At 36.5% G+C, this 15,499-nt stretch overlaps 1 protein-coding gene and 1 long non-coding RNA gene across 3 annotated transcripts in view; both read right to left on the minus strand.

Moving 5' to 3' along the window:
- Nucleotides 1-15,499, minus strand: part of LOC145972727 (uncharacterized) — a 238,513-nt gene that overhangs the window by 12,202 nt on the left and 210,812 nt on the right. For both annotated transcript variants that reach the window (XM_083101588.1, XM_083101587.1), the window contains exon 12: nucleotides 230-375. In XM_083101588.1, coding sequence (XP_082957714.1) covers nucleotides 230-375 — 146 coding nt within the window. The remainder of the gene's footprint in view (nucleotides 1-229; nucleotides 376-15,499) is intronic.
- LOC145972733 (uncharacterized) lies at nucleotides 7,319-9,198 on the minus strand. Its single transcript, XR_014439264.1, has 3 exons — nucleotides 8,913-9,198; nucleotides 7,980-8,109; nucleotides 7,319-7,716 (listed from the first exon to the last, which is right to left on the minus strand). It is a non-coding gene; the product is annotated as an uncharacterized LOC145972733 (long non-coding RNA).

Consider the following 15,499-nt stretch of genomic DNA (forward strand, 5'->3'; position numbering starts at 1 on the left):
GTCCACGTTTAACTGCGTTAATTAAAAGCCGTAGTAACAAATATATATATATAACATGATCTGTCAACGCTGAACACTGTTAAGCGTAATCACATTTGCGTATATTTACATTCGCTCGACTCTCGGAAAGTTGCCACCCCGCATTAAAGCCCAATTAGTTACTTCACTATTGCGACGTGATATTGCGACGACAATGCGTAATTCGATTAGAAGGTCAGAATTTACTTACTGATGAACGTCGTGTACGGCATCGTGTGCGAATTGAACGTACTCGCATTGCATATGTCGTCGGACTGTTGGCGCCATTCCGACAGTTGCATCTCTATTACGTGTTCGTCTCTCCTGTGGAACATGACGCACACGTATCCGTTTTTGCTGAAAAGGAACAGGCAAAAGCGTTAGATACTCGAAATGAATCGAGAACGACATTGCGGAACTTAAATTTACAAAGTTGGAAAGTTGTTCAAACTTAGATCTACTACTACCAAGTAAATTTCCTAATGTTGGGACTATTTTAAGCAAACTTGCGAGGATCGTTGTAGAAGAAAGAGATAGTTTGCGAGGAAGGAAAATATCTTGTTGTGAATAACGCCGTTTATAGTCTGTCCCTTTCGACTATAAAATCACCCCGCGAGGAAAAAAATTTGGATACGAAAGGATTAAGCGCACGAGATACGTCGGTCCACTAAATCGTTAAGAGTGATCTTGAATAGGGAGAGCGACGAACCCTTTCTGTCCAGGATGGCGGCGGCAAGAGAGAGAGAGAAAATTAAATCTTCTCTCCTAGGATAGGGCGAGGGCGAGATACGGGATTAAGATTTTATTTTATCAAGACGTTTCTTAACGGCCGAACATTAAGTTTAACGCAATTCTTTTACGATGACCGTCCATTTTTACGGCGGAATCTGAAAACTTGGTTACTCTCTCTACGGGCGTATATACTCATATATACCACGTGTGTGTCATATACACGTAGTATAGACACGTCACATATAAGTTCATATCTGTATACACTTTGACGATATATGTTTACATTGTAGCCCCGTGGAGCATTGCCGTCGTAAGCCGTTGCGCGAACCGGAAACGACAGTCTCGACATATATTTGTCTTACGAGTTTCCCGTCCGTGTGAAGAGGGATATAAAGTTTATATTACTTCTCGATAGCTCGCCTCTCGTGAAACTAGTTTCCACGATCGCGGTCGGGGATTCCGCGATTCAGCATGGGTCAATTTTTTACAAGATTCAATTTAATTGCGCTGCTTCTGGCATTGAATAGGCGAAAATAAAAGAAAAGCGATGGTGGGTTTCACAATGGAAGATATAAGTTTGCGCAAAGGACAGAATGTTCTCGCTTAATTATAAGAGAAATATTATAATTCTATTAGGAATTTACTGATATAAGGATCGATCTATGTACGTTTAGCACGCTACTTATATTGCGATATTTATGATATAAAAATTCAAGTGAATTTATGTAAGTTGTAACTCACACGAAGGCTTTTGATGATTGAGAGTTATGATTTTTACGAACCATATTCCTCGGCTAATGCGTGTCATAAATACACGACGTATAACCATATAAATTTTAACCACGAAGTTTTATTTGCGAGACGTCCTACGGTCGCGTTAACGATTTTTATGCTCATTAAAATCGTTCTAAATACATCTGCGCGAATAGAGCGAAATGTATAAATCTACACTGAAAAAATTGCATTCTCAAACCCAAGAATATGCCACTTATCTTTAGAATATATACTAAAAAAAGGGAGATCCTCTTGGCGCTATTTCTAAAGATAAGTGGCACATTCTTAAGTTGAGAATACAATTTTTTCAGTGTATTCCTGGAAATTTATAAAGTTCAACACTTTTCACGATAGAGGCATCATTTAGTAGCAATTTGCAGGTACAACAAGAACCAGGTCAGAGAGTGATAAAAGTTTCAATTCGTTATTTCAGAGCCGATATGGAAAGATGGGCAAAATTGTACAAGGGTCGAGGGTCGAAAAATACAATCTTGCTTAAATATTTAACCGTGCATTTAGATTGTCGCGCTGTGTTATTTTTTTCAGCAGAAAGTACGAGTTCGCGACGCCAAAATTTCATTATTCGTCGCAGACCATGATTTGCAGGGCGAGCTCTTTTTTTTCGGGAAAATATCTCGTAACCGAGCTGTGTGCACATTCGGGCGTATAAAAGCATTGTAATAAAACGTGACGAACGTCAAGGGAGGTTTCGTGGAAACCGACACTCGTCTGCGATATGATTGATCGATGTCAGTTTTCTGGGCGAATCACGATACGCTATGATCCGCCAACCGTGAGATCACTCTCGCCGATATATCTGTATTGTGTCTGTAAAAAACATAAATACTACAGAAGATGCAGTATTAAATAATCTATAGTGTGATCTTAGAATGAAAAGCAATACGAGTAAAAGAAATTGATAATAGAGAGATTACAGTAAAAGAAACAAAATAAAAAGAAAGAAGTAAACAAAGAAATTTACCAAAAATAATAAAATAAAAAATAAGTGAAGAAAAAAGTAAAAAAATATATTATATATTAATATATAATAATAATGAAATATCGTTAATATTTAGGCCATTTATTATTTATCGCATTTACAATTTTATCATTACTCTCTCATAAATTGTGAAACGAAATGTAAAATAATGATTGATAATCGCGCGTACCGTAAATAGAATGAAATTTTGAATTATTCGGGTAATGTAAGATTAAACGGATATTATATATATATACAGTTTTCGAAGAGCGATGAGATAATATTTATGCGGGCGTCGTTCGTTATGAATAAAAAATATATAATAGCAAAAGTTTTGAAAGTGTCTTCGGGGATATTTCCCTGGAAAGCGCCTAATCATATGATAACGTGCGATATACATTATGGCCTTGTTATTTAGTGTAGTCTTGAAAGAAAACTTGACAGCAATTAAAAAATGCACATCGTACATTATCATTAAGACAAAATAAATCAATTTTGTAAAAGCTTCAATTGACAAATTTTTAAGTCCAAGGATCCTGCATGTTTTATACTTGTGTTAATTATAAAATCGTACGATAACTTTGATGAGGTACGTTAAAGTACAAAATGTTTGTGTATGTGTATGTGCATCGATAATCGTAATATTCTTCAAGCTTGGTATCAAGCTTGGTTTAACAAAAATTTTGTTTAATATACATGGTGCACAAGACATCCGCGTTTCCCTGAAATTCTCGGCGAAGGAGCAAAATCGATACGATAATGTATCGGAGGCGGCGGCGCGATAACGTAAAGAGCGCGGCACAACTTAATTAATTAAGTTGTGCGGCAGCCGTTTACATTCGGTTTCTGGCGTGCATCCGGGAACGCCCGACCGCCGTTATCGTTCCCCAGCGTGCAGTGGTGTCTTCTTACGAGAGCGTGTGCATCCCCCGTCTCTCTCTTACACCCGCACTTGCATCTCTCTCTTTCCCTTGGCATGCAACGACCAAATTCCCCATTTTCCTTCCGAAACATTCTTTCACACTTCATCGTAACGTTGGTATCTTAATTAAAACTGCACCAATTTGTTGATATACATGCAAATCATCTAGGGAAATTAATATTATATATTCCAATTAGTATTTCAATTAACATTATATCGCTAATTGTATATAAATTGACCATGATTGCATTTTCAAGTACATTATTATTATTATTATTATTGTTACTGAAACATTATTATTACTTGAATGTAATCTACTTTTTTCGAAACTACGTGAACTCTATTCTTTTATAACACATAATTACACTTCCGCGCTGTCGATTAAAAATACGTAGCCGCTGAAACGAAATATCCCCTTGACATATGACCTATTGCAACATCGATGACGATATATTGCGGGCAAGTGACGTTGATTTAAACCTTTTCCGTGCTCGACGTGTCAATGGCCGCAGCATGATGGCCATTACCACCGTCTTCTTTTGCTGCAGTATCCCAAATCGGGCGGGACATTTTTCATGGTCGACTTTTCAATCTAATTTATATTTGCTCGTTAGGCCATTCATACACTCGGACGACGCGTTCATCCGACCAATTCTGCTCGCCTTTCCCAGCGAAAAGAAGCTTTCGCTTCTCACGACTCAAAAGAGACGATTCCGTGAATCTCCTGGATTTAGGTCGTCCTCGTCAGCGGCGTTTCATGGATCGAGAACGATATCTTAGAGTCCCGATTCCGCGAGTGGAGATATACCTTCGACCGCCACGTAGGAACTATGAACAGCAAGCGAAAGTACCGACCGTTACGATTCTTCTCCTCTTTTCTTTCTCATCTCTTTCTTTTTCCTTTTCTTCCATATTTTTTTTTTTCGATTTTATTCGGTCCGCTGAGTATCATTGTGATGAAAGTGCACCGCAACGTTCTCTCAAATATGCGGAGAGCGATATCGCGTGTCTGCCGTGAAACTCACGGTGTCGAAAATTCAAGGAAATGTAGCTGCCATCGCAAATGCGAACGTTATTCTTTTACGAAGCTAATCATCTCTCTGCGTTGAAAGGGAAGACGAAGAAAAGGAGAGATCCTGGGTTTTGGCGAAATTAAACTAGCTGTAGAAACATTTTTCCTCATTTCTCTTTATGTCTTAACACGAGATTCGTACGTATAATAAAATGAGCTTATAAATAGCTCACTTAATAAAAAAATATAACGCCAACCAAATGTGAATAAGAAGACGACTAAAATATGTATTCCAACGTGGTGTGTATTTCAACAGTTATTTCAATAAACGACCACTCGAATAATACGGTTTTACTGTTCGCGTTGAGGACAATAAAATGCAAATGGCAGCACTGTATTCCGGCGAAGAAGTATCTGCTTGATGTCATTTACAGATGAAAATGTTACGTGTAACCAAGTGTAGCGAGTATTGATGAAATTTCATTCGACAAAACAGTCATATATCTATTTATTAAAAAATGTACGAACAGATGAGAACGAAATGAAGGCATTATATCTCTCTGTATAAAATATTTCATAATTCCTGTGTGACTTTTGATTCAACATCATTATAGTAACTCTCGTCGCATGTTACATATATTTCAATCGAAATATTTCTTCGCGTTAATTAAATAAGAATAATGATAACTATATATGTAAAAGAATTTTTTTACTATTTTAACCCTTTCGTACCTCCGGGACATATATGTCCCACCTACGAAAAAATTCATAACTTTTAAACAAATCCTATCGACTTCTATCTTGGCTTGTTTTAAAGAAGAAGGTTCAAGCTATATGTAAAAAAATCGCGCACTTTGAAATGTAATGTTTACAGTACAATATAATTATCTAAACTTTGCAAAAAATCAAACTTTTAGAGAATGAAGATTAACCGCATATTAATTGAAAAATCATAAAATTTATGCGCTAATTATAAACTTAAAGTTTCATTTAAATGTGATTACAACTTTATTAAAATAAATATTATAATAATTTATATGTGTAATCAAAGTAAGACGACGCGTGCGACGGACATCCAAGTCTCGCGGCAGATGCGCGGCTTGCAAAAAAAATGTATAACAACGCTATGAGTCGAACGTGTGTCTGTATATTCAGGAAAAAACATAATATATATTTAAAAATAAATCAAAATAAAATCAATACTCATATTTTAAATATATTGATATTTAAGTTTTTCATTGTCGCCATCTTGAATCTGCCATTTTGAATTTATATTTTGATGGTAAATTTGGAATCAGCATCCCCAAAAACCTGTAAAATTGTCTTCATATGAAACATCTATTTTGGGAAAGCCAGAGGTACGAAAGGGTTAATTTAATTATTGTATGTAATTATAGATTGTGCTATAATTATAAGAGTAGATTTTGAATTATTCTGTACACCTATACTAAAATTACAAGTTGTTTTGCAATTCAATCAGTTATATATTCCATGATAGGATATATCGCAAATTTATATGCCGCTGGTGTTTGCAATGAACGATCTGGTTAGCTGTAAATTAAGATTGGCGCTTGTGCTGGATTTGGCTATTTGCAGATAGACGTGACCTACTTGCCGATAGCGCCAGACACAGACTAATTTTAATGCTATGGAAATAATTCCCGATTTACAGCAAGCGCGAGATATGGGACAGAGAGATATGAGCTTTTAGCCGATCTCCGCGAAAATGATTTTATTTATTCTAGATCCCTTTATCCCGTCTACCAGCATGATCTAACATTCAACAGACATGATTTTCAACGAAATAATTCTTATAGTAGCATGTTACTGGCTCGCGCATGTTCCCTCAGTTTGTTTGTGGTCGCTATTCCTTTGAACGTCCTCGTTTGCTATCCTACCTACTCTTCCCGCGCTGGCGCCAAGATTTATTTTACTACTTACAATTAGTTTTAACCGCTACTTCGTATACTCACAGGGATGTAGTGCGACGTGTGCGCGGGTCAGCGCGAAGAATATCCTGCAGTTTATCATGATTTAACAACTCAACTGCATTTTAGACCACATGCTAGGAGAACTGTCTTAAAAATATACAATTGTAAATGTTTATTAAGAATAAGCATCAAAAATCAAAAGATGTAAAAGAGAAATATAATATATAAAAGAGAAAAACACCACCCTAAAAATATCTTAATTTTTTGAAATATTCTGAAATATTCTTTAGACTTATTTTTTCTAAGCTTTTTTTGAACTTTATAGACAACATTAAAACTTACGCATCGAGCAAAAAATAATTAATAATTATTGATGCGTACATAAAGTATCTAAAAACTATTGGATATTAGGTATCCAAGAACTTTCGAGCAGATGTTGGATCGTGAACTAAGAAAAATATCGCTTTTAAAATCCAAAAGGACAATAGTTTTTGAATTATAGCCGATTGAAAATTAGAAGTAAACTTTGAGAGTGTAAATAGAGAATAAAACCTAGTTTTCAGCGCAAATTTCAAGAGAACTTTATTTTAACGGCGGTTCGATCTAAAACTTGATTATTGAGATATATAAGGTTTCTGACTGCGAATTGTTTGATTAATTTGAAATTGATTTTTCTTTAACGAAGTTATCGAGAGATCGATAATTATATGGAACTGGAAATTATTAATGAATCAATTTAACTCTGAGCAGCAAATAAATAATAAAATAATATTTTTAAATTAATTAGATGCACAAGCGCATTTTAATTTAAAGCAATTTCAAAAAGATCTATTTTAAAAAGCTTTAGAAAATATATTATATTTAGTTTCTCACAATTTTGTTAATATTTATTGTAATTTTTGTTAATGATAAAATATATTAGAGTATATTTTTGTTTTTGTATTCTGTGACTTTTTATAAATTTTTATAATATATTTTAATATTTTAAACACTTTTTAAAAGATCGAATTGAAATCAATCTTGTTAGAAAGCTGCCGAAATTTGCGGTTAAGTATGTCTTTCAGCTTAGTAGATGTGCTACGGCTACGGCTCGATTGTCGATTTGGCAGCGTGTATACACGATAATTTTCCACCGTCTTGTGCGCCGATTCGAGTACGAAGGCTCTGCACTTCCGGTTGGTAGGACCCCGGTCAACGAGCAATTTTCCGGCCGATTGGTTGGTGAAACGTCGAACTTGCTCCAAGTCGATCTCTACCGACAGCAAGAGACACGCTTGTTTACTTCATGCCGGGAGTGGAGACTCTCTACACGCACCCTTCTTCCCTTTACGTCGGAAGAATCTCGTCACTTGAATATTATCAATTAACACGAATGATATTACATTAGAAGTGACATCAAAGAGAGATCTCTTGATTTTCCTGTCATGTGCATTTGTATTAAAAATTTTTGAATTATATTATATTTTTAATATTTTTTAAGTAATATAATTTAAAGATGTTAACTTTTCATATAAAATTTAACAAATCTTTTCAAATATTAAATTACGTATTAAAATGCAAATACGCATGAAGGAATTCAACATTCTCCTAGCAATCGATTTTGTTATTTACTTGTGGTTAAAGGTAGCCACGATTCTTGTATAGGTATTTCCTTTGGCGTCACATATTAGACATCGTTTACCAATTAGTACGTCTGGTAAATTTCCTTGATCGTACAGAGGCATGCGGTATCTTGTGTTACCTGCTTAATTAGATGCAATTATACACGATACATGAAACGAATGTCCGCGCGCATATTACACAAGGTACATGATGAAGTTTGATTATTATTTGTCGCATTCGTATAAATTCTAATCAACATATATCACAGTTATATCAGCGAGAATGTCGAGTAAATTACGGTCTGACCGTACTGCATAACTCAAAGTTAACGTACGAAAGTTAAAACCGCATTCAACCATGCATAGTATTCTAATAAATACAGAACGTTCCTCGTTCCTTTTCCTCCGGAAATGATCGGAATGATTTTCCGCGGTTCGCCGAAACATTCGAAATACGCATACTGCCATGTTCGGGGCGAGTAGTAAATGAAATATTCTGACGATGTAGTAGTTTATAAATAGCCGAGTATTTCAATCACAAATCGCATTTTCCGTCGAAAATCGTAGAGAGCGCCAACAATTTGTCCAAAGTAGATACAGCGTACATTATTAACGTCTCAATTACTTTCAAACTATATATGACGGAAAAATTAAATTGTTACTTCGAGAAAAATCGACCGGCGAAAGGGAATCCGTGAGATTTCAATAGAAATATATACGACAATTTTGAAATATCCGATACTTGTATACACGCGCTAGCAAATACATACACGAGGTGATCAATGGAGCGACTCGCTGGAAATGAACAAGGACCCGCCGCTGTATCGGACATACGCGAACAAAAAAATGACATAGAGAAAGGAAAAAAAAATGAGAGAGAGAGAGAGAGGGAAAAAACAAAGCGAAACTGGGATGAGAGACCGCGCGGAGTTATATGCGCTACCTGCTTATGTGCGGATCATGTTTACCCGGGTTCACATATGCACTTGCATAAGCACGATAAGGGGGGAAGGGAGATGGTGTGTATCCACCCCATGTGACTCTGTCCACTATTTACGAACGCTAGTAATTCATAACTCGTTTTTTCGTTAAGCCTGTCTTGCTCGTCCTGTTTCCTCCCCCGCTTTTCTCCCTCTTTTTTTTTCCAATCGCGAACAGTATATGCACGGGCCTCGCAAAAACGAGCTTTGATCGGGTGCACCGAGCCGGACCGATCATCAACCAGCGGCGAAGTGTCGAACCGAACTGCGGCGGCATCACGCCGGATATACACGGTCTCTATGTAGGTGTATCTGTACTCTCTAAAAGCTCGTTATTAGATCGCGCGCGCACGTGATCTTTTCTTTTCTCGTAGAATGTTCGCTTGATAAGCGAAGAGCCCTTAACGGCTCCCCTTTAGCGGCGGGTAATAGACATAGACGGTAGAAAGAGTGAGAGAGAGAAAGAGAGCCTTTTATACCACCGACAGTAACGTAATGGCCGACCGCGCCGCGGAAATCGCGATTGCGAGATGAAAAGCTCTTTTTTCCTCTTCTGTTTTAAGTCGCAACTTTGTTAAGCGCATATTCGAAAATGGATTTTATATGAATATTAATATATCGGCGAATATGTGAGCGTCCGTAAATGAATCTCGAGAATGGTAACATGATAATATTTATAACAACTTTAAATTGGTTTTAATTAATTAAACGAAATATTTCCAAATATATAAAATTTGCCATTGACTTTATCTTAATTATTATTGGAGCGTTTAATTGGAGCATTTTACGTGACCGAAGGATTTCGATGTATGTACATATAAAATCTTTAGATCGAATTTTTCCCGAGGAGAAGTGCATTTCGACGTTAAAGAATACTTTTTCCAAGTTACTGACTCTTATATTTTTTGAGATACCAGCTTACGTACTTCACAAAGTTCAATATTATACACTTCGCACCATAAAATTCTTTCTACTTGTGTGTTTTTGACGTCTAATCGACTCGCATCTTTCTTATAATATATATGTATTTTTTTATCGTTTTCGTACAAATATCCGCGGATCAGAAGCGCATCTTTGAGCAAAGTCGATTATGTTCTCGATTATTTATTAAGAAAAAAATAGACAACTCCAACACAATGCATAAAATATCGACAATAAAATAAACGAGCATAAAAGTTACATATGAGGTAAAAAATGATCATATTGTTTCTGGATATTTTTCGCGTTTTAGATCTCGCGATCAATTTCCGTTCGCTAAAAATATTTTCCAGCATAATCAAAAGATTACGAGCTCTAAATTCGCAAACATTGCAGATGATTCTTGATGTCGTGTCGATCAACTTTTTTTAAATCGCGTGTGACGAATCGTCGGAGAATAAAGCCGACAACATCGTAAGAATAAAGATCGCAGAAACTCGTTCCGAAGAAGCTACCAATTTCAAAGAAGGTGCGTAAACATAAAAGCAGATGCGAGAATGCGCGGTAGTCGGATAGGAAAGAAAGTAATAGAAAAAGACCGAATTCGAAACGCGTAAAACGCGCTAAAGCATCAAAAAACGATGTGCTCGCGTTGGATTACGGACAATCTCAATAGTGAATTGCGTCTACGCTGCAATCTATGTCACGTTTATCGAAGTCATTAATTCGAGAGTCTCGTCAACACCAGGATGTAACATTCGTTTGACTAAAATTTGGTTTATTCATCATGTCGGAATAATCGATCAGGCAGAGGTCAAAATCGCGCATGTTCCGACAGCGACAAATGATTAATAGGCCGAAGGGTATTTTACTCTTCGGAATCTGAATTAAAAATGCTGATCTTTCGAAAAATACAGATAAAAACGTTAATCAATTAACAAAGATGAAATTAGAAAAGAAGAAGTCTATTTCATACCTATTTCATAACATTGAAATTTTAACTTACACTAAGAAAAAAAGTTGTTAACTTGACCAAACCGTTTAACTAAATTATTATTTTTTTAATTGAAATACTTAAATATTTAAGTTAAATAGATGTCATGTTAGATTTAATATGTATTATTTAATTTAAATAGTTAAATATTTCAATTAAAAAAATAATAATTTAGTTAAATGGTTTAGTCAAGTTAACAACTTTTTTTTTCAGTGTACCAATAGAGGCGAATTACGACTAAAATCTGGTATTAATTATCTAAAAAAGTTTTTATAGATACTTATACAGAAAATTAAAAAAATTCAAACTTGGAAACAAAGAAACATGTATCATAGACTATATATTGTGTCGATTTTAGAATAAACTGTAATAAAAATATGTAAAGCCTTCCGCAAGGAACTGGCGCGAAGTTTACAGCGGAAAGAATGTATCTACCTCTCCAGAATGCATTCTCCAAATATATAGATACGGAATTGAATTATACGGTAAGAAGCCCGGTGTATATAAAGGACGCGTCTCCCTTCCCGAGCGATGATGTATCGCCAGAAATAAGACGGTAAATTTGACGTGCCCGGCGTCTCGGGCGTGCTTTATAGATGCCGACGTGCCAACGGACGGAACCGCCGAGGAAAGTCACGATAATGTACGTAACAATGTCGAAAGTCGAAGCGGGGGATCGTAGAAATAGAATCCCCGGGTCGTTCCACGTCGTGAAATCCACCACTGCCGCCATCGCCGTCGCCGGGCGCGGCCAAAAGCGAGTGCGAGGAAGTTTTATGCAGTACACGAAGAGGTATCCGGCTCGATATACAACCACGATAAGCAGGTTTTTCCGATAAGAACATCCCGCTCTCCTGTTGCACTGACGCGAAAGTAGCGATCGAGACTTAGCTTTCTTGAAATAGCTTCTGGGGAAGTTGAGCGCGTTACCAGATATAGAAGATCAACATCGTCCTTTTGGACGCGACGTATAAAAAGTGCCACGATTAAGAGATTTTGAATCTTTCGTATCTTTGATATCGTGATCTAATTTCGCATGCATTAAATCATACGATAAATTTAGAAACATACATTTGATGCTGATAATAAACGCAGTGAAGCTATATATATATTTTTAAATTATATATATTGTATATTTTCAAGTCTATTTTCCGTTCAACATGGCCGAGTGTCATCCGAATATTTATATAAGGATACTCTTTCGGAAAATTAATAGCACGCTATTTCGCGGATTAATAATAACAATCATAAATATGATACGAGCGCGACGGTGACCCGATTAGATATCGATCGCGACGAGAATAATTGAAGCCCCGAATATTTTTACGGCACTAATAATAATGAATAATAAGAAAGAGAAAATTAATACTCAATCCTTTGTTAAATATCTATGGAATGGGGAAGAGGGGAATGGAACGTAATTTTATATAAATTATGAGATTAAGTGGAGATTTAGTTTAAATTATCTGACGGCGCGCGACTCGATTGGGCAATAAATATCGCGAGCTCCGTTCGAGACAGGTCGGAACAGAAACGACAGACGAGCCTCCGTAAGACGTAGCTTTCGAACACAGAGTGGAATAGCGGAGAGAAAAAAAAAGATATGAATTTACAATGATTTATCAGAGTTGGTATCGCGTCCCCTATCGTTATATACACGAGACTTTCGTGATAGGAAGCCATTTTTCACGACGTCCACGAAGAATACTTATGGCTGACATTTTAATCGATCTGTAAACCGCGGATGAGATCTGGTTATAAATCGACAAGAAAATAATTACAAGAAGGATTAAAAGAGGAAGATTAAGAACAGACGTGACAATTTCATTATTATGACAACGCTAAACATTTCATAATCGCAAATAATCTACTTTGGAAATTAATAAAAGATCAACATGTTTTCCAGAATCCACTGTCATTAATTTTTCTCGTAATTAAGTATTTTTGAATTTAACAGATACACATGTATAATTGTATATATGTGAAATATAAAATCATTATCGGAATGCGCGTCATATTCGAGCTCGTCAAGCTCGTTATTTCTCAAAAAGGGAAAATATGCGAACGTAATAAAAAAAATACTGATAATTCAAATCTCTTTTCAATTTAAACTCCCAAATTCTATTCTATTTCCCGTAATTCCGGTCATATGTATTCAAAATATTTGTTTTTTTTTTTTCAACTATACACAATTCTATACTCTTTTACAGAATAGTGATTCGTTGTAGAAACGACTCGTTATTTCGCGTGTCCCGGATGCATCGTTGCGATCAATGCAAACGCTCTGCTCGAGATGCACATAAATCGTTACCGGTACATGTAAACATACAGACAGATATAACTTGCCCGTGCGCACAAGTGAAAGTATATCTGCACATACGATATAGTTTCTCGCTGAATCGGAACTACTTGAAATCGTCCGAACAAATGCTTTGTAAAATCCACACGTGGACGTTTTAACACGACTTTATTCTGTCAAAAGGATAGATAAAAACAAAAAAAAATGAAAGTAAATAGTATTTGGCTGTGCGTTTGATTCTCTATTTATATAATATTTTACTTGTATATCTTATATAATCAATATATAATTCAGTACAAAAATTTAATTTAATTTTATAATTAAAAGAAATGTCAAACGGCTCAAGATATCGAAACGAAATATCAATCATGAGAATCAATAGCTGTTTCATAATTTCAAGATTGTAACAGACATTTTGATTTCGCAACGTCTTAATTTCCGTGATTCTCTTTCACTTTCGCTGCGATTTCGCCCGTTCGAGTCGGTTCCAAGGAAAGATTCGTGCCCGCTCCCTTCCCGGTTATCTATGCAATTCCAGGGTGGTCGCGATAAGTGCTCTCAGATTTACAGTTTAATGCACGATCGTCTTGCCCCGCGCTCGCGTTTACTCCTCCACTCGCCTCTAATTACTTCGGGTCGAGGCTTTGGCCTTAATTGAAATACCGAGTCCTTGCTAACGTTCGCCGTTCGGCCGAGAGCTGTCGTGGTGTTAGACGTCGGTGTGAAGTATCGGCGCAAAATATTCAATCTTGTAGCAGTCAGCGCGATTATCGCTCTCAAGAGTTTCATTCTTCAAACTGACGTTCTTGCAAATCGCGACCACCAAAATAAGAAAAGCAAAATCTCCGAGCACTTTGGTAAAATTCTCTTACACCGTTTCGCTGACTATACTTTTGACATTCAGGATATTATGTTAATTGTAAGTTTTGTATATCCATGTTAAGATAATAAAATGTTAGTTTTTCAAATTAGGTACATCATTATAACGATATTTTTCTTATGCAATTATTAAAAATTATAATTTTATTATTTTGTGTCAGAAATGGGAATCATCAACGACATATATTGTCACATCATAAATATCAATCTTCGATGACGAGCCGCCTTTTCTTACGTTCCTCTTTCCGCAATCGTCACGAAAATATGAATTCGCGAAATCTGTGCTTGTCTGATATAAAAGAATACCCCTCCCTTCTTCGACCCGTCCCCCGTCTTCGCTGCAGCCTCCCTCTTCATCTTCTCGTCGCGCATAGCAGGGAAATGCGGGACCCGGACAGAGTTTCTCATAAAGTCGCGAGCTGGCGCGTAATCGCGGGTATATTAAAGCGCGTAGGGAAGAGCAGCATGGGGAAGATTTCGCGAAATAAGGAGAATTCTGTCGGTGAACACTTACATACCGTATAAGTACGGTAGAAGCAGGCGTCAAACGAAAATTCGCGAGCAACTCGAAAATGACATTCTGTCCAAATTTTGCAAAATTTCATAGCAGTGTTAAAGGTAATCTCTATAAAATTAATCTCGATAATTTATTAATAGTAATTCATTTATTTTGTCCTGTAATAATTTGGAACCGTTCGTTATTTATCATCCCATGAAAAATGTATACATCCTCGTTAGTTTCGCCCATCAAATAATGAAAAATTTATATGCTCATATTCATCACATTTTTATTACCATAATATTATACCCGAGCGGCGTAATGTCTGCGGCACTTTTGCACTTACGTGAATATATGCGATATAAGCTCGGCTGATTGTTCCGTGCAAGGCACAGAAATAGCGATCGATGGATGGGAAGATTGTAGGTTATTTCCCTGGCATAATGTCAGCAGTCGTGTCATGCGCTTATTTCTTTGTCCGACATCATTTAGACATTTAGATAATGACATAGGTGGTTGCATCAGTGCGATATCGCGACGTTCGTAGAAACGATTAACTGTAATCATTGTTCATCACTCGACATCGATTTCAAGAATTTCTGTCGTTGGCGAAAAGAAATAAAAAATATTGATGAGGTTGGCATCGCCGATTCATTATATCGTCACTTCAATTTTTGCAAACTGAATCGCGGACGAGAAAAATGCGTAAGAGGTTTCTTCGCGCATGTCGAGAAATGTCGGAATCAACGTTTGTCTTCTTCAACGCTTCCGCGAATAACGGAAGCGTACGGTTATAGTCGATGAAAGATGACAATGAAGCTATGAAAGTCTCTGTATTCTTGTGGAAACTTGACGATCGTAACAAAACCAAGCCCGAGTTGTTCGCGCTAACTGACATTATGAAACAACATTTAATTCGAAAAACGATGGAAGATGAGTGTTTAGATGGTGTCGAGAAGGA

Source organism: Camponotus vicinus, unplaced genomic scaffold (genome assembly GCF_025532165.1).
Source record: "Camponotus vicinus isolate PSW18456_S1 unplaced genomic scaffold, iyCamVici1.0 SCAF_6, whole genome shotgun sequence".
Taxonomy (NCBI): domain Eukaryota; kingdom Metazoa; phylum Arthropoda; class Insecta; order Hymenoptera; family Formicidae; genus Camponotus; species Camponotus vicinus.